The sequence below is a fragment of the Lepisosteus oculatus genome, chromosome 27 (genome assembly GCF_040954835.1).
Source record: "Lepisosteus oculatus isolate fLepOcu1 chromosome 27, fLepOcu1.hap2, whole genome shotgun sequence".
Classification (NCBI taxonomy): domain Eukaryota; kingdom Metazoa; phylum Chordata; class Actinopteri; order Semionotiformes; family Lepisosteidae; genus Lepisosteus; species Lepisosteus oculatus.
In genome coordinates, this window is record NC_090722.1 from 7,753,641 (window position 1) to 7,772,017 (window position 18,377).

Consider the following 18,377-nt stretch of genomic DNA (forward strand, 5'->3'; position numbering starts at 1 on the left):
GCTGTCATTTAGCCAATACGCGTCGCACGATTGGAATTAGAGCGTCAATCATTCCCGATCTTTTTTTATCATTCACTCCAGCGTCCAAGAAATCACGAAGCACACTCGCAGTTTTCAGGCCTTGATTAAGGACCCTTCATGTCACGTCGCGATCTTCCAGAGCTGAGTGGGGTTGTCCTGGAAAAGCCCCACCACGTGTTGATGCACTCGTTTCTTGGAAAACAAAACCGGTCGTGTTCGTGGGTATACATTTAAAGTATTTAGGTAAATCTAAAGAACTGTGAAAGTAACTATGGTTTTAGAGGCATTGTAAAAAAAGGCCTGTGTGGCACATGTCTGGTCGGGATGCTGAAATTGCACATATTTCCAACGCAAGACATTGGGGGGGTTATTAGTTAAAACCTCAGATTTAAGCCCATAACCGCCTGCCGCGCGACCAGGTTCAACAGGTTGCCGTTTGCGACGGAATTCCGTTTCCTTTTAAAAAAAAGCTGCTGCGTTCGCTTTCAACAACAACAAAAACTAGCACACGGCAAAAGAAGGTTTTTTTGGCGGGCCTGTTTTAAAGAAATAGAGGTCAGTAAGTGACACCCAGCGTCGTTGAGTCCCGACAGACGACAAAAAGCTTTGAAAGGGGCGAGGATCAGAACCGCCGTTTTTGGTCGAATGCGAGTATGCAAGGTAGACTTTCAAATCATTAACCCTCTTTCTGAATTTCCTATTCACATGGATATCCTGGCGCTACTTTTATTCCATAGATATCGAGTAGGCTGCGCTTCTGCTCCGTCGTGACTGTAGGGTGTTCTGAAGTGGGAAGGAGATTCAACGGCTAAGCGGCTCAAGAGAATCTGAAATATATAATATAACTTCATTATATGTTGGCTGAGATTTTCATCAATAGTTGTGTTCATTCGCATCATCCACCGGGCTAAGTGAAATGGGGGGGTCCAAATTCGTACTGAGAAATCCCGTGAAGAAAATGCGCTCTTGAAATCTGAAGCCAGCTTGGTCAATTCCAAACTACTGGTCACAAATGTCAGATAATCTTTGAACTTGAACATCTACTGGTAAAGGGATGCACGGGTGACCGGTTTCGGTAAAACATCAAGACGTTTTAAAATAGTAAAGCTAGATTTTATATCGATGAGACACTTGGGCATCTCTTTTTCAGCCAAGCCCACTCTGTGACTCCTTTCCAAGTGTGCGGGCATGAGACCCGTTCTCACTTTCGTTCCTCTCTCCCAGGGATAAGCAGTGAAGGAGGAATGGATGTGGAGCAGGAAACAGGGGCCGGTTGTGTCTGCTGCAAACCCTCCGACCGCTGCAGGATCCCGGCCATGAAAGCCAGGACAGCCAGTTCCCGATGCGGCAGCGGGAGGAGAAGTGGCCGTCGCCAAAGGCGGCGCCAGGACTACGACTCCCCCCTGAGGCAGGCCGTGCGCAGCCTGGGAGGCTTCGTGTTCGGGCTGCTGCTGGCCTCGCTGTACGGAGGCTCGGTGCTCTTCGTGCAGAGCGCCAGCCTGTGGTACTGCCTGCTCTCCACCGTCACCGTGGCGGCGTTCGCCTCGTTCGGCATGGGCCTCTCTGTGCGCATCCGCTCCTGCGTCATGCTGATGCTGCCCATGTTGTGCTCCAGTAGGTGGCGCTCTCTCTGCTCTCAGAGTGGAGTCGGATCTCTAAAAAAAAGTAGTGGGGGCCATGCCACCAGCTTGCAGTTGTCCTTCATCCATCCATCCATCCATCCATTTTCTAACAGTTTTATCCAATTGAGTCCAGGGAGAATTGAAGCCTATTCCAGCAAGCAAAAGATAAATCCATCAAAATAAGAAAGTAAGAGCTTTTTACAAACAGATAAGGATGGGATGCTCATATTTGGGTGATGTAACCTATACGAGTAACACTATTCTTCTTTATTTGTCAGTGATTAAGAATAAGATATACAGTCGTTAGCAAAATAGTAGTGAAGTTGATTAAGCAGATCATATAAAAATAGGAGTATTAGCACACAATTTAGAAGCCGCAAATGAAATTCAAAATGATTTAGATGAAATACAAGATTGGGCAGGTGACAAATACTTGATTTTGCATGCAGGTAGAACAAACACAAAACTATGCAAAACGGGAAACAGAGATAGAAGAGACTACTTATGAAAAAGACATTGGTGTTTATGTTGAGCATTAAGCGAAATGTTAAGCTGTATAGTTAAAAACATACAGTTAAGTCAAAGGATGTTATGTTAAAATTTTACCATTTTTACATAAAATGTTAAAATATTTACAATGCACACTGTATTTTACTACAATTGCTCCAGCCCACCACGTTTGGGTGTGTGTGAACCAGCATTGGTGGGCATATTAACTGCAGTGGGCTGTCCGATCCACAGGGGGGAGTCCTGCTCTCATTTCACTTAACACTGGTCTGATAAGTACTCTGGCACGGACTTCGCTTTTTATACATGTTATTGTTTTCAGATTCACAAGCCTCAGGCAACACCCACAGGACCGACTGGGAGATCCTCTGAGGTATTAGTTTGGCTCTGAGCAGCCTGAGAGAAGGGATAGTCTTATTGGCCTCTCTCCCCTCTCCAGATGGTATGGATCAAACTGCTGCAGCAGGATATTTGATTGGGAGCTAGGAAACAGGGCTGCTTGTTACCACCATTTATGGGGTTCACCATCTCATAGTCAGTTAAATGCCCAGTTAGGGGCAGTTTTGAAGTCCCAGCTGCACAGTGTCCTGTTATTACAGGGCCCAGGTGGTCAAACCACTCTCTCCTTTCTATCCCTGCCAGGAGAGGGAAAGAACTTCCTGCTGTTCATGGTGTTTTCCCTGGCTGTCCAGGGGCCACTGTCCAACACCCTGCAGAACTTCAACCGGGCAGCGGACAGTGTGGCCTGTGGGGCAGAGCTGGCGATGAACCAGACCAGGGAGCTGGTACAGAGAGCCACCACACCCCTGCTGCGTGAGTGTTAACACTGCCCTAGGCTAGGACTGCTAGCTCGTCTATGGACAGCATGTAGCACTGTTGAACTTTATGGACCCTCAATCTGTATATACCTATGCAGATTTTGCACATATTTTATTGTTTTACAGTGACTATGAGCATATTTTGCACACACCTTACTACGTATTTATTGTATATTACTATACATATTTTAATTTTTTCGTCTATATTGATGTCTGTTTTTGCTTGTCTTGGGCTGGGCTGCTGTAACACCTCAATTTCAGTTCGGGATCAATAAAGTCTTATCTAATCTAATCTTAACACGGGCGCCTTCTCTCTGAGAGACATGCAGCCACACTGAAGACATACCTGCATGCCACTTTGTGGGATCTTCCCATGGGTGGCCACAGTGTGTGATGGCCATGACAGGATCTTCCCCAATGTCTGATGTCCATGGTCTGTGCTCCTCCAGGACCTGATGTTCGCAGTGTCTTTCAACCACTGCGTGTTTCTTTCCCCAGCTGTGTTGAACAAGGTGAAAGCCATAATGAGGAATGCCAGGCACGTGGCTGATAGGGTGAGCAGGTTCATCCGGACCCTCATAGACTCTGTCAGGCATGTGGGTGAGTGGCTCCTGTTTCCATTTAACTCCTGCTGGTGGAGGATTAAGAGTCCTTGTCATTTTTCCTATCTGAGATATGTGAGAGATGAATCCAGCAAATGGAAAAACCAAGAGGAGGTTCTGGAGCAACTGGACAGAAGGTTGCTGTCTGCTCCTGCATTTGTTCTTTCGAGGTGCAGCACTCTTCAAGATCAAGATCTTTGAGTAGTCTTGTCATCCTTGGTGGATGTTGGGTGGTGATTAGTCCATTTTTGTATTTCCTCTGGTACATATTACACCAGTTGAGATGAGGTGTGATGTACATGTCCTGGGAACAAGAATACCAAGTTCAGTCTGCTATGTAACCACCCATAATTCCCCTATAAATCATTGACGTGTGAAACTTTGGTTCTGACACAGTCACAACTATCACACTATCATGGCTTGTGATAGGCCTGGAATCCAGTGAGAACCATAAGCCTCCCAGCCTGCAGTGGCTGCCAGAGGTTTTTTATCTGGAACCCTCAAATGTAGAAACCTAACACATGTACAATATTTCTGCATTGTCTCATTTACTGGTCAGTCCCCACTAAGCTGCCTCATTGTCTGTACCTGCAGCAGGATTGCTAGGAAAGCACAGACACTGACCCCAACCCTGGACTGTGCTCTGCTCTTTGAAGTTTGATGCAGTTTAAGTGTTTAGGGTGTTGATAAAAAGCAGAACACTGGTAGAATTCCAGTACAGTATTACAGACTGATGCATGATATGTAGACATGCGATTAAATATGGGGTTTCAAAGTACAGTATATGAATGCTGATTTAAAGATATATGTGTAGAGATTAATTTAATGAATAGGTGAACCGAAAACATTTTAAGATGGGAAATGGTTAGAGCTTTTGATCTCTTGATCTCTGTGTCTGTCCCTGTCTGTCCTGCTGTAGCCCGTGTCCTGAGGAATACCTTTCACTTCCTGGTCAATATCGGCGAGGTGTGCAATGAGGAGCTGGGCACACCCTACAGGAAGTGCATCAAGATATTTGATGATGCTCAGAATAACTGCATGGAGCTGCTGTCCATCTTCTCCTTCCTGTGCTACATCTTGGACATCTTCAGACCCCTCTGTGGGCTAGCACACAGTTAGTGCTCTCACTTCTTCCTCTCTTGTTACTCAGAGTCTCTCCCTCTCTCGATACCTCTCTTTCCTGTGTTTCTCCTTTTCCTCTCTTCATTGACTCTCCAGCTTCAAATTTCAGTAGGCTTTACTTGGGTGACAGCTCTTTGTTTGCTTTTTAAAAACTGTACAGGTCAAAGATAATGTGCTCAGACTCATAAATGGAAACCATTTACCACATCAGAATAAAAAAACATTGAAACAACACACACAAACGTCCCTTTGCATTCCCACTTACGGCATCTGTACACCCTGGTCACTCACCCTCTGTGCACGTATCTGAAATCAGCTGTCTTCCCTGATTCTCTCCTGTCCCCAACACCTTCACTCAGAGCAACTGCCTCACCTTCATGGCCTCTTTTTCCTTCTTCATCTGCGCTCTTCAAGTGGACGTCTTCACTAGTTGAGCCTCTCAGGAAACTCTTCCTTGAAATATTTTCGGTCCGAGTTGTTGATTTTGATTCGCTTCTATTCATTTGCCACTCTCTCTTTCTGATAGTTGTCCGGTGGTTCTGTGTCATCCCCTCCTATGTCATGAGCTGCGTCAAAGCCAGAATCTCTTCTCGTAAGTACCCCCATAACTTAGGCAAAGGTATGTTTGAACTTTGCATTTTGAAATACGAGGCACAGTCCTTTCTGAGCCGGCTGGTTTACATTGATCCTGTTGCACAGAAAACAACCCAGTACATTTGCCCATTATTGTCTTACTCTTTCCATGAGAGTCCTGGAGAACAGGCACAGTAGCACAGGCTGATGGGAGTCCTTCCCCTCTCTGTCTCTGCTTCCCAGCCACCATCAGCGCCTTCAAGAAGATGCAGCAAGAGTTTGAGTTCAACATCTCAGCCTCGACCCATTTGGCCACTCACCTTAACAGCAGCCAGTCCATTCAGCAACTGGCCCACAGCATCATGGGAGATGTGACAGTGGAACTGTACCGCTTCCAGGAGTTTGTGGGCCTTTTTGGCTATGTGGGTGTTGTCCTGCTGCTGCTCATGTACTTGCAGTGAGTGATTGGGGTTCCACATCACCAAAGCACACTGTTCACAATAGATGATTTCCTCATCGGTTGGGCAATCTGCTGGTTTAATCTCTGTTTCTTTTTTGTTAATAACTAAGAATTACCCATTTGGCCACTCCTTCCATTCAAAAACTGTTTCCTGCACATGTCTGCAAACTAAGCAACTACTGCAAGAATGAGAGCTACAGAAAATGTAAGAAAACACTGCCTGGATCATTTTTTTTCTAGATTACAAATTGAGAGCACTTAGCAACTCTCTATACTTTACAAAGTGTGGAGAGGTTTCTATAGCTCAGATTACCAGGAGATACTTTTTCCATCATCACTGACTGGTACTGAATAGCGAGAATAAAGGTACAGGCAGATATTGCTCCTGTTTCTAATAGGCTCAAACTCTCAGTTGAATTGATAAAATATTGTTTTATAATGGGGTTATCAAGGGGGAACCTATATGTGGGACTGTCTGTATGTTTATCTGTACATCTGTACTTCTGTCTCTATGTGCTGTTTCCTGCAGGGCACTCTTGTACAAGAATAGGTACCTCTTCCAGGATGACTTTGACAATGTGTACATCACCAGGCAGTTTGTGGAGATAGACATGATGAGGGCGCGTCAGGGCAAGACTACACTGCTTCCTCTCAGCCGTGAGGAAGTCGGGAGCTACATCACACCCTGTGAGTGAATGCGAAAGAGAGTGAGTCAGGGAGACACAGGGTAAAGCTGAAAGAGAAAAAGTGTGAGTGGGAGATGTGGAACTACAGAGTAATGTAGTGAAAGTGAAAGATGGGGAAATAGATGGAGAGAGGTAAAGCAGAAGAGCAACTGAAGAAGTTGAGGGAAATAGAGAGGTAGAGGAGGAGCAGAGTCATTCTGGGAAAGAAGATTTACAGTACGTTGTTCATTTGTTAGATTTGTAGCTTAGTGAGTTAGAGAGCCATTCTATTTGAAATGAGGTGCCTCCTGTTGTCAGTCATCTTAAACTCTCCTTGTGACTGAGTACTTGCTTTATTGTTGAGTTTAATCTCTGGTTGATTTGTCAATACCTCTTTTCAGCTGTAATGAGATTGATTTCCTGGTGCCTTTACACATCTGCATAGAAAGATCAGTTGAATGAATCTCTGTCCCCACAGATTCCCTCCATCTGACCAAGAAAGAGAGACAAGCCTATGCTCTGGACATTGTCAGTATCTTCAGACACATGTTGATAGGCTTCCTGGTGGTAGTGATGGACTTTCTCACCTTCTGGGTGCTGGACATGGTACGACACCTGGCCCAGGGCGAGGTGGTCGCCAGGGGTGAGTGAACTTGACGGGGGGTAAGGTCGTGGTTCTGGGTGGGTGGATGTGGCTTGGGGTCGAGGTGTTGGTCACGAGTGAGTTTCAAGCCTGTAAATGTGTTTTGTTATGAGAGTGTTGATTACTATGCTTCAGATGGAATTAAACCATTACTGTGCTGTGTGATGAGAGAAGTTTTTACTGTGGATCATGTTCTGAAAGGCTGTTACTGTGATTCATAAGCATAGATTACAGGGTCCGGTGTGCACTCTAAACTTGCATCTTTATTAAGCAGATACGTTGCAGAGGAAACACAACCACACAAAAAGCAGCACATAAACACCAGTGTGTGATCAGTCCTTTACACTGAATGGACTCTCCATACCGATCCTGCCTGTTTCACCACAAAGAAGAATGGCTCTTCCCAGAAGCCTCATCATGTCTGTTTTCCCTCGCAGCCCCAATGCTGATTGCCATGGAAGTGAATGGCTCTGGCTACGCCTCTGACATCTTCAAGGACATTGTGGCCTCCTTTGACATCCTACAGAAGACCAACATCAGTGTCCTCAGCAAGAAGTGCCTGATTCAGCCTTCCAAGCCTGACTACATGGGTTACCTGTTCATAGGTAAGACACCTGACTTCAGGCCAATCTCTTCAGCCCCCAGCACTGATTTTTTACCAGCTGGCCTCCTGGTACAACAAGACATGCACCTTTGTCACTGGACCAGATTTGAGCTTTGTACCTGCAGCACTGGACCAGCCGGTCTCCTGGTGAAAAAAGCATCACACTTGAGCTTCCTTTAATGCCTTTAGCTACTTATGAAAAACAGCAGTTATCTAAACGACTGTCTAAAGTTGTCAGTTGTTATTCTCTGGGCCTCTGTGGTGTTTTAATGTTAAAAAAACTGCACTGTGTAAGTATAATATAATTTGTTTTCACTCTAAGATATCTCTCCTCCTGCCTTATACTCGGCACTCGACTACAAGGTGGAACTTGTGGGATTGATCAGACGTAGGTGATGTGGTGATTTCACCTGTTGAATGTCAAGCCAAGTAACAAAAAAAAAAGGAAGTTAAACAGAGGAATGAACAAACGCTCTCCCCTTTTATTAAGAGAACAATGCCATTGTCCCATCAGTATGTCAGAGCAATGCCTCAAGCTTTGTTTTGATTACCCTGATGGACATCAGCAAAAGCTGTCCCAGAATGTTGGAAGCTGGACTGGATTGGTGCACTTTCACTCACTGTCAGGCAGTTTTATAGCCAGCAACATCTAATCTGACAAAAAGGTGAAGTCAAATACAGTCTGCCTATTAAAGGCCATGATCTAGATCAGATGATCATGAATCGCAAGACCTCATCACGTTTATCGTCATGCTTATTCTCACACTGCCGGTTCCAGTGCACCACAGCCATCAGGACACAGCCATCAGGTGATTGGTAGCAATCTGCCTGCACCAGTCATTTTAACACGTACAACCAGGTCGTACCGATCAAGTCCTGAAGCTTTACTTGTTACCTTTCCCATCGACTCATCCTGGCATGACGACATTCCAGCAGCACAACACACATCCTCATGCCTCTTGCGTAACAGCACAAGCTTGGGCGGGAAATGAGATTATAACAGTTATGCTGTTGATCCCCTGTTTCCAGACTCGAGCCCCACCGAATGTTTCTAGGATGAGTTGGGATGGTGTGTGGTATTTCATGCTCAGAGTAAACAGCAAGAAGGCACATGTTACCACAGGCCCTGTGAGACAAAATTCCAAAAGACAGCGTCTGGGACCTGATGCAAAGCATGTGTCAAGCAACACACAGTCACACTACTAGCCTGGGATGTCCACAGTAAACTCACTGTTGATCATCTTTGTTGAACAAATGTTAATCAGCATGATAAATCTACCTATTTCAAGTCTGATCAATGACTTCAGTGTATCTCATACAATATACTGTATATATATATTTGTATTTTCATATAATAACTGTGGGAATTTGTTGTAATTTTTCATTATGAATTTATTTACATATTCATACATAAATGTTGAACAACGACAGTCATATCTGTAATTGGAAGGTTAGAAAGTAGTCTCAGGGGACTTAACTATAGTTTGCTTATGGTTCCATAATTCCATCACCTTGTGCTTTTTCCTGTTACCCACATCTTGACTGTTTCTGTAGGAGACTTCTGTGTTTTGTTCTGCTTTAAGTGGTCTATCCTGACCTGGCCTTTCAAAGAGCAGTCATGGTTCTGAAATCAAGACCCTTTGAGTGACTAAGGCTTGACCCCTCCCCTAGCACAGTGTAGTAGACTGTGAGGGCGGGGCTCAGTGAGTGACTGAGGCTTGACCCCTCCCCTAGCACAGTGTAGTAGACTGTGAGGGCGGGGCTCAGTGAGTGACTGAGGTTTGGCCCCTCCCCTAGCACAGTGCAGTAGACTGTGAGGGCGGGGCTCAGTGAGTGACTGAGGCTTGACCCCTCCCCAAGCACAGTGCAGTAGACTGTGGGGGCGGGGCTTAGTGAGTGACTGAGGCTTGACCCCTCCCAGGCACAGTGCAGTAGACTGTGAGGGCAGGGTTAGTGAGTGACTGAGTCTTGTCTCTCTCTTGGAGGGCTTCTCTACGGCCTGTCCTTCTTCATTGTCATTGCCGGGAGCTATGTCACCCGCCTACGGAGATTCATCTGCGCCAGTTACTACCCAGATCGAGAACGGGTAAGCAGACGGGCACTGTAAGAGGACAAACCTTAGAGCACTTCACCACTATATACAGTCTTCCATTCCACAGTCTTATACAATGCCTCTCTGTGCTTTACTGTGATTACCACTAGACTTTACCGCTGCACTGTGCTTTACTGCACAACGGCAGTCTGCTTTTACTCCAGTCTCACTTCACTTTTATCCTGGTAGATCATGTATTCTAAAAAGAGGGTAGTCTGTGCTAGGGAACTTAAAATATTCTGGGAATCCTGGCCCCAATCTGTCTTTGGAATGAGTTTAACCTTCAGTATCTCCTGGATAAACCAGGCAATGTTTTAAATATGTCCCTTATCTGAAAGGTTTTGATCTGTGAATTCATTCACCACCAAGATTCACAAGTATTGTACATTTCTTCGACATTTGGGAGCCTGAAGTACACCAAGGCACTCTCCTTTTAAGAAATGCAAACAATTAAATATAATCTGAATCTATGCTCCTGCTGCTGGTCGGAGTGAGTAATCCATAATTACTCGCTTAATGTCCAATGTCATGAAAAGTCCTGCAGTGTTGTCATAACATCTGTTAACAATGATAGCCTGTATGCTGGAGCACAGGCTCACTGATAAAGGGGAAAAAAATGCCTGCTAACAATCAGAATCACAGGCTATGCTATTGGTAAAAACTTCTCATTTAATCTCGATGTTTTTAGTGTAGGAACTGCCTGTTTAAATAGTATAAAACCAAAACTTTCTTCTTCAATATCTTTCTTTTTTTTCTTTTTAGAATTCACTTTCCATAGTTTCCTTAGTTTTGGTTGATATAAACTATGACGTGTTAAAAAAATGTAAGCAAAGAGATGAACTTAAACTAGCCAACGGGTTCAGACTGCCAATCTTTATATCACCGGTGATACTGGAACAATGTGTGCAGGTTATCTTGCAAACTGCAAGCATTTTAAAAGTTCTTCATTGTTTTAACTGGTACAGTATCTGACATGCAGAATAATAAGTAGAAATTCCATTAAAGGAGTGTGTGAGTCATTACTTCCTTGTCGTGTATAATTACAGTAGTATCACTTTAGATTGAAAGCTCAAAGCATTTATTAATTCCTTTCAGTTTCTTTCAAAGATCTGAACAGATCCAATGAATTATTCTGGAATTACAGAGCCTGGTGGCAATCTTAGCAGGCAGTGACCCTCCAAAGGAAACAAATCATCTCCATTTTCCTACTCTTTAATTTCCTGCTCTTCTTGTGACTCATAGCTGAGCAACTCTGTGATGTTTGCTTTGGCAGGACTTTTTAAGTTTCCATGCCCATTGCACTGCTTCGGCAACAATGAGGTTTTGCATATGCTCAGGAGGGTGCAGTCACAATGCGCCTGTGTGATTTGCTGTCCTTCAACGTTCTCCCCTGTGTTTGACACTGCTCAGAGGAGCTGTCGGGTATGGTGTGCTTGCCCTATGTTTGACGTTGCTCTGAATTTCTACATTTTGGTCTGCTTGCCTTGTGCATGGACAGGAGAGGACATGTTTCCTGTACAACCGGATCCTATGTCAGCGTGTGTCCCTGGGCACAGCTCTCCTGCGATCAGTCCAGAGGAAGTCAGTGGACAAAGGTCACTCCAGCCTCCTGCTCATACTGGCTGCCCAGTAAGATCCACAGCATCTACCCATTTATCCATGGTCACACTCTTACAACGTAAAATGACTTTTCACTCTGTGTCACTGTGTACTGATTTCACTTTATTATTCAGATGTGCTCTTAACTAGTATATATTAACTAGCATGTGGCAAAGCACTTACCTGATGGCAGGTCAGATAAGTGCAGAGACTGTCAACACCCAACAGACACTGCTATAAATATAAAAGCTCATGGCTTAATAAACTGATGAGTCAAGTCTTACCACAGAATAAAACATGCTAGAATAAAGTCATCTGGTAATGAGATGCATTGTATTTTAAAAGGGGGAACAGTCCAGTGTTTATGACCTGTGTAGTGGACATTGGTCACTCTGGTTAAGTCACAACAGAAATATACTGTTGCTCTTCAGCCAGGTCACTAAAGAGCCAATGCCCTGAAGACTTTAGAGGGCAATCAGACTCCTCAGTCACTAAACCCTTATAAGCAGTAATAATAAAGACCAGTCAAGACACAAACTGGTCCAGTCAGTAAGATCTCAGATAGAATAACTCCTAGAAGACTCTGTGGCTCTGCAGGAGAAGGAGCAAGCTTAAAAGCTTCATTTTTTGCAGGGCCTCTTGAGTGGCTTAGCTGATACAGATGCCTGCAGAACACAGGTTGAGCTATCTGCGATCAGAGATTTGATGCTGGGTCATGTCAATAGGTAGCAGAGGTGCACAGCTGGCAGAGGTTTGCAGAGAGCAAGGTGGGATTAGTTGTTAAGGGCTCTCTCAGCTCTCCTTGTGTCTTCCTGGGTGCTTGCTGACATGTGGCACTGTGAGAGCTGATAAGAGATCTGGCTCTCTTCCATGTGGCTCTGAGCCTGCTGTACAGGACTGGCTGTCTTGGACTTGTTAGAAGCCTAGTGGCTCAAAGGTGGAGGGGGCAGAGTATTCTGACTAGACTGTCTTGTTCTCCCTTGTGTGTGGTTCCGTTTAGTAGCTGCAAGCTGAGACATGGCAAAACATACAATTGGCTATTCTAATTACAGTATATCTGCTAGGTACTGTAGAACAAAAATAACTGGCTATTCTGAACTATAAAAAAGATTGTTTTATTATTTTTTTGTAGATAAGGTTCTCAGCATATGTGTTTTCTTTTAAAGGTTTTGTAGATGAGTATGAAAGTGACTCCTGATCTTTTTTCTAAAGCACTTTGTAATTACATTGTTGAGACCTCAATGAATCTGAGTTTATTTTCTTCAGCTGGAAACGTTTTGTAGTTTAAAATGTCTTTCAATGAATCTCAAATCCTTTACTTGTTTAAGAAACAAGAAACAACTGCAAAAGGACAATGGAAATTATCAGAATGCAAGAAGATAAGAAAAGACAGGTGACCATTTAGCCAAGCTTGCTTGTTTCATTGCTAGTAACTGCTTAATCTCACAATCCAGCCTTTTCTTGAAGGAACCCAAAGAATCAGATTCAACAACATTACTGGGCACTTAGTTGTAGAATCTCACAACCCATTCTGAAAAGTCTTTCCTTGGTTATATAAGCCTTTCTCTAAATTTCCTCTGGTGTAATGAGTTCTCACCATTAATCCTGAAGTAGTTTCTTAGTATCTTACTGCCTTTAAAAAACTCGCAACAAATTCCCCCACAGTTTGATTCGTCCGAGAGACTTGGTTCCTATAACCTTTTGAAGACATTCCTTGAAGGCTTAGAATGGACTTGTTTCTCTTTAAAGAGGCTCAGTTCTATAACTGAGAGCTCAGCTGGAGTGTAAGTCCAGGAAGAACAGGGGTGCTGAGTCGAAAAATGCTGAATAGGTGTGTGAACACTCTACATCTTCTTCATATTAGTATCATCACCATCATCGATATCAACATCTACATCTATTGTTCCCAGTTCTGAAGAAACAGCACGTTTTAAATTTGCTTAGGAAAAAAGCAGGCACTTATCCTCTGTAGACTACTGGGTGAGGCCTCTTAGAACTGTTCAGTACTGTGGGTTACAGAGGCAAAGGGCCATCACTGAGCAGTCCTCTCATGCTCATTCCTACACAGTATCCCAGGATTCTCTAGGATAGCAGGGCTTTTGGGGGCGACACAGAGGTGCTGTCTGGCTTGTGGGAAGATTGCAGAAGGGATGCTACCCATGGAGTTTGTCCCCTGTGTCACTCCTCAGTGCAAAGGTAAAGCCTTTCAATTGCAAAGATGATCGAACAGACGTACAATACAAAGAGGACTTGCGCTACCAGTTCTGACTTCCCAGCTCTGCCCCCTTCAATTCAGAATCCATCACCTCCACACTGTATTATTACTACTACATACAGTGTGTTAGTGGTTATTTATCACTTCCAGAGGCTCCACTTTCATTCACTGCATTCATTCATTTCTGTGCTTGGGGCCAGAGTGCATTCACAGCTCTTCCCATTGAAAAAAGGTGTTGTCTCGTGTTCCTAAATGGTGAAAACACCATACGTATAATAAAAAAGGACCTGTGGCTTCCAGTATGATCAAGAAAAAAAACTGGCACTTTCCTTCTATGGTTATAAATCTAAGGTAGCAGTTACAGTACCTCTGAGCTGCCCTTAGCAGATTCCTTGAAAGATTACAAATAGATTTGATTTATCTATGAATACATTTACTGAATGTTAAGTGAAAAAATAATAATTTATTAGCTGCTTTTTAACTAAATGTAGACTTTTCAATCCTAAAACTACCACAGACTCACTCCTCTTGACTCAGTGAAACTAGGAGGGATACAGGTTATTTTATTTTATTTTAGTCTTTCTGCTCTGCTATTTAATTTAAGTCACTTATTTTCCCGTTGTAATAAAAGTGCTTTTAGGTTTTAGCAGTTGGCAAAACGAATGAATTGTTTCGGGGGGTCTAACCTGGGCAGATGTGCAGAGGGGAAGACATCCCAGATCGATATTCCTCCAGGTGTTGGTAAAACAAGGGGTAATGATCTTTGGCACTGGGTGTGTTGTGTGTCTCAGGTCTGTACTGCAGGCAGTGCTTCAGCAGTCTGGACAACATCTGCTCCTTGTGTATGAGGCTCCTAACCTTCCCAGAAAACCATGAAGAAGAGCTGTGAGTATGCAGTTCCAGGTGGGAACCAAGCCTGTCCAGTTCACTGAAGGGCAAGGGTGTCCAGTCCTGGACCTTCAAAGCCATATTGTCTTAAGATTGTAGAGATTCCATCTGAGCATTTTCCAGAACTGTAATCATTGACTATTCTATAGGTTTGTATGCTAATATCTACACCTATTAGTATAATATTAAATACCATTGCTGATTCACTTGAATTCCAAAAAATGTGAGGTTCTAATTTTAAATGAGAATTTAAGACAGAAAACGGGAGCTATTTTTTTTCACAGAGGAGTTTGAAATCAACTCCTTAGCCATGATCCTGAAGCTGTCTGTTGAGCAGTGGACAGAATTTATAGATCATCAAGCAGAAGCTCTTTAAAATGGTGCCATCCTTTCTGTATGATTCCACATCCTTCCTGTTCCATTGTACTGTGTCCCTCTTTTAGCTCTGTCTCATTCCTTCCTTCATTGTCTGCTTTCCCTGAAATTGTAATCTTCAGATTTGGAGCCTATATGTACAGTTTCAAGGTGTATCAGGCACGGTTCTATCATCTCTGTTTTCTCTGTTTCTCAGTAACACTGGGCTTGTTCTGCAGGGACTCCAGCGACGAGGAGACAGTAGGGCTGTGGACTTCTGCCCTGAAGAGCCTGAGGCACTCAGAGCTGCAGCACAGGGGCCGCCTGAGGAAGCTTCTGAAACAGAGGATAAAGCAGGCCCTGAGGAAGAGGAGAGTGGAGTCTGAGAAGGAGGGCCAGCCTATTGCAGGAGAGCCATCCTGCCTGGGACAGCAGCAGAGTGAGAGTGACACCAGCAGTAACATCAGCAGCCAGGAAAGCCACCATCACAGGTCAGACAAGTAGAGTCAGCTGAACTGTGTCAGTGCGGTTCAGCTCTCAGCTGAAGTCTCCCAGCTCTTTCTAGAGCATCACCTGAGGAGCTTCACTCCTGAAGAGTGAGAGTCCCTTGACATCCCTCCATCGGTCACACGTCATAATTCCTCACACGTTTTACACTCCCGGAAAGAGCAAACCTAAAACCATCCTTTTTCAGCTTTTTTCTTTATTGAGAATCCATAATGACACAAGAGGCAAAACAGTTTTGTATTTTTACAGTCGCAAAAATTCTTATGTCTGAGTGATTACTGCAACCAGGATGAAGTTGTGTTGTTTTCCATTCATGTGTCAATTATTACCCCAAAATGATGTGCTCTGCATGCCATACATGTCAATGATCATGTTATTTAATAAAAAGAAACCTGCAGTTTCCATTTGAGCCCAGCTGGCTCACATGCAATAATAACTGCTGCTCATTCACAGTGACCTGGACTTCAGCTATCAAGAGAGGGAAGAGTGGAACAGCTCTGACACCAGTACCCCTAACCCCCAGGCCTTCCTGGAGCACTGCCAGAGCCAAGACCAGGTCAGCCTGTGGGACCTGACCGACAGGTCCACTGGGGACAGTGAGGACAGCCAGGATGGTCATCTGCAGAAGGTCACTGCCCTTAACCCTGTAGCACCAGCACTGAGCACCACGTCACAGCCAGTACAGGAGCTGGCTGGGACTCAGGGAAGCTTGCTGGACAGCCCTGAGCCACTGTTGGACACTGGCCCTTAAACACTGCCCAGCATGAGAGCTGGAGATTCACATGGAACATTACTAACTTCACTAGCATTAACAGAAACTGTCAAGTCTTTTCAATAATGACTAACGGTGTCCAGTATTCTCTTTTTATATTCTCCCAAAGTGATCATCCCACAGCACTGTTTCAATCTCAAAAGCAGGCAGTGATAATTTAAATCCCTTTTACCAGCTCCTTCAAAAATAAATTTGTAAATGACAGTGCCAACTGTATAGATCTCTGATTTCTCATTTGTCTATACAGTATAGCCCGAGCAGCTTCTGCAGGAGATCACTGGTGAGAAGATTAATGATTAAGAGCAGGAGTTTTTAAAGTGGTTTTACTGCAGCCCTACACCCCTTTGGATTTGAAAATATGTTCTCACACCCCTTACAAAAATTGATAAAGCAGGTCAGTTTTTTAAACCTGAGATATATCACCACAGACTGAAAGAGAAAGAATTATATATTTATTTTCAATTTTGCAGAAAAATGAAGAACATGAAAAATACACACTTTTTTAAGTATATCTTAAAATGCCTAGGTTTGATGAAACAACGTGGTTGTACTTGCGTTCCTGCTTAATTTGTGTTTTTTTTTATGATTTAATTTCTAAAAAATTCTGGTCTGTCTCGTACCCCCCCCCAGGTAGGGTTTCTCATACCCCCAGGGGCTGCCTGCACCCCAAGTTTAGACCCACTAGTTTAGAGAAATGTTTGTACATTGTATGAACTTACTCACAATGGCACCCTGTGTACTCAGAGACATCACCCTTGCTTGCCCAGTACAATACAAGTGATATCTGCAGCCTTAGTTAAATACTTCAAACAGCATTCAAAGGGTCTTGCACAGCTGATGCCTACTGTAGTTAAAGATTCAGACCTGGAGACTGATAGTTCAGTCACAATGAAGCCAGACGTTGGTGTCCCAAGGAGCAATTCTGGGGGTTGGGCCACCCATAGTCTCCCAGCACTTGTCTTGGGGGGCTCCTGTGTCTCCTGGTTTCCACTCTACCTGTGTTCTTAATTAATGAGGTCAAATGATTCATTTAATTTAACTGTATTGCTTTCTGTAAAAGATGGCCCCTTTTGAAAACTGTTTTCAGTTCTTAAAAACATAGACTGGGCTAATAATTAGTATTAGCCCTGCACAACATTGGCAACTTAAACTACAGGGCACAACCAGAGTCAAAGTGTTAATTATGGGAGGTTTGACACAGTGTCATCCCTGCCTATGTCTGAACATCGCCAACTGGCTGCCTATCGAGAGCTGTTTGGATCCAAAAAAGGAAGGACCTACTTAGTAAGCAAGCTAAAGAGAGACTGAACAGAGACTGGATATTTGTTATTTCTCTTCACACCTGTGGCCTGGCAAGAACTGAATGCAGAAATGGGTTGAAAAAGGTTTAATAAGGCTCCACTATCTGATAAAGGAAGGGCAACTAGAGAACACAGGAGTCCTGCACAACCAGAATTTGGGTAATTTTCTCACAGTGCTTTGCAAATTGCAAAGTATTTATTCTAAACTGATGCTAATTGAAAGATATTTGCTTATTGAAACATACTTGCCAAAATGTCACAGGACTCGTTGTAGGTCTATAGGGCTGGGTCAAGGTTAGAAACTTGCATTAAATCCCATATGTAACTTGTAATTCCTTTCAAACCAGCCCAGATGCTGCTGGGCCCATGCTCAGCTAAAAGTGTTGATACTGTGTTTGAGATAATATAGCTCCCACATGCGTGGACGTAACGCTAATAACGTGTTAAGCACTTTACAGACAGAAACAAGAATGCTACATCAAAAAGGTGCCTATTTGTTCAGAGGCAGCACTACACCCTCAGTTCAGTTAATGCAGGGACCTGTTGAAGCAGGAGAGTGTGGGGAGCCGAGAAAACCCCAGCAAATATAAAGAGAGCTGCAGGCAGGGCAGCTCTCCAATACTGATTGATTGAAATAGATCATGTGTTGTGATCTATATTTGAACGGTATCAAAATCCCCGGCACGCTTCAAGACAACAAATGAACTCAAAGAGAAAGCAATAGTCACTGCGTTTTCAGAAGTGCGCGGTTAAAAACCGGGAGCAATCTCCAGAATGTGGCAAGACCCGTTTTGCCTCTGCGGCTTTTTTTTTCCCACGTCCGTGACTGTGTTAAAGCGATGAGTATTGATAACTCGAGCGCTCGGCCACACCTGTGTTACGCAGGAGCGCTGCGCCGTCAACCAGCGCATTCCACGCAGGATGTGAGCCTTCCCAGATGGCCCCGGCACTTCCAAACGTCGTCTTGGAATGGGGAACGAGTTTTCAATCTCGTGCAATTTATTCCACCAAC

At 44.0% G+C, this 18,377-nt stretch overlaps 1 protein-coding gene across 6 annotated transcripts; it reads left to right on the top strand.

Moving 5' to 3' along the window:
• The first annotated feature begins 443 nt into the window (after positions 1 to 443).
• On the top strand, positions 444 to 16,275 carry dcst2 (DC-STAMP domain containing 2). Of its 6 annotated transcripts, none has more exons than XM_015336530.2 (16): positions 444 to 681; positions 1,246 to 1,635; positions 2,793 to 2,963; positions 3,467 to 3,568; positions 4,490 to 4,684; positions 5,219 to 5,284; positions 5,509 to 5,722; positions 6,255 to 6,412; positions 6,869 to 7,033; positions 7,471 to 7,638; positions 11,228 to 11,358; positions 12,657 to 12,721; positions 13,397 to 13,524; positions 14,335 to 14,428; positions 15,025 to 15,276; positions 15,746 to 16,275. In XM_015336530.2, exons 1-16 carry the CDS (start codon positions 675 to 677, stop codon positions 16,041 to 16,043), a joined length of 2,604 nt encoding a protein of 867 aa, XP_015192016.2. In that variant the 5' UTR covers positions 444 to 674; the 3' UTR covers positions 16,044 to 16,275. The 6 variants fall into 6 exon arrangements, with proteins under 6 accessions (XP_015192016.2, XP_006641732.2, XP_015192021.2 ...); XM_006641669.3 differs by lacking the exon at positions 12,657 to 12,721 and adding an exon at positions 9,623 to 9,723 and having other exon boundaries at positions 15,746 to 16,251; XM_015336535.2 differs by lacking the exons at positions 12,657 to 12,721; positions 15,746 to 16,275 and adding an exon at positions 9,623 to 9,723 and having other exon boundaries at positions 14,335 to 14,446; positions 15,025 to 15,106.
• The last annotated feature ends 2,102 nt before the right edge of the window (positions 16,276 to 18,377 follow it).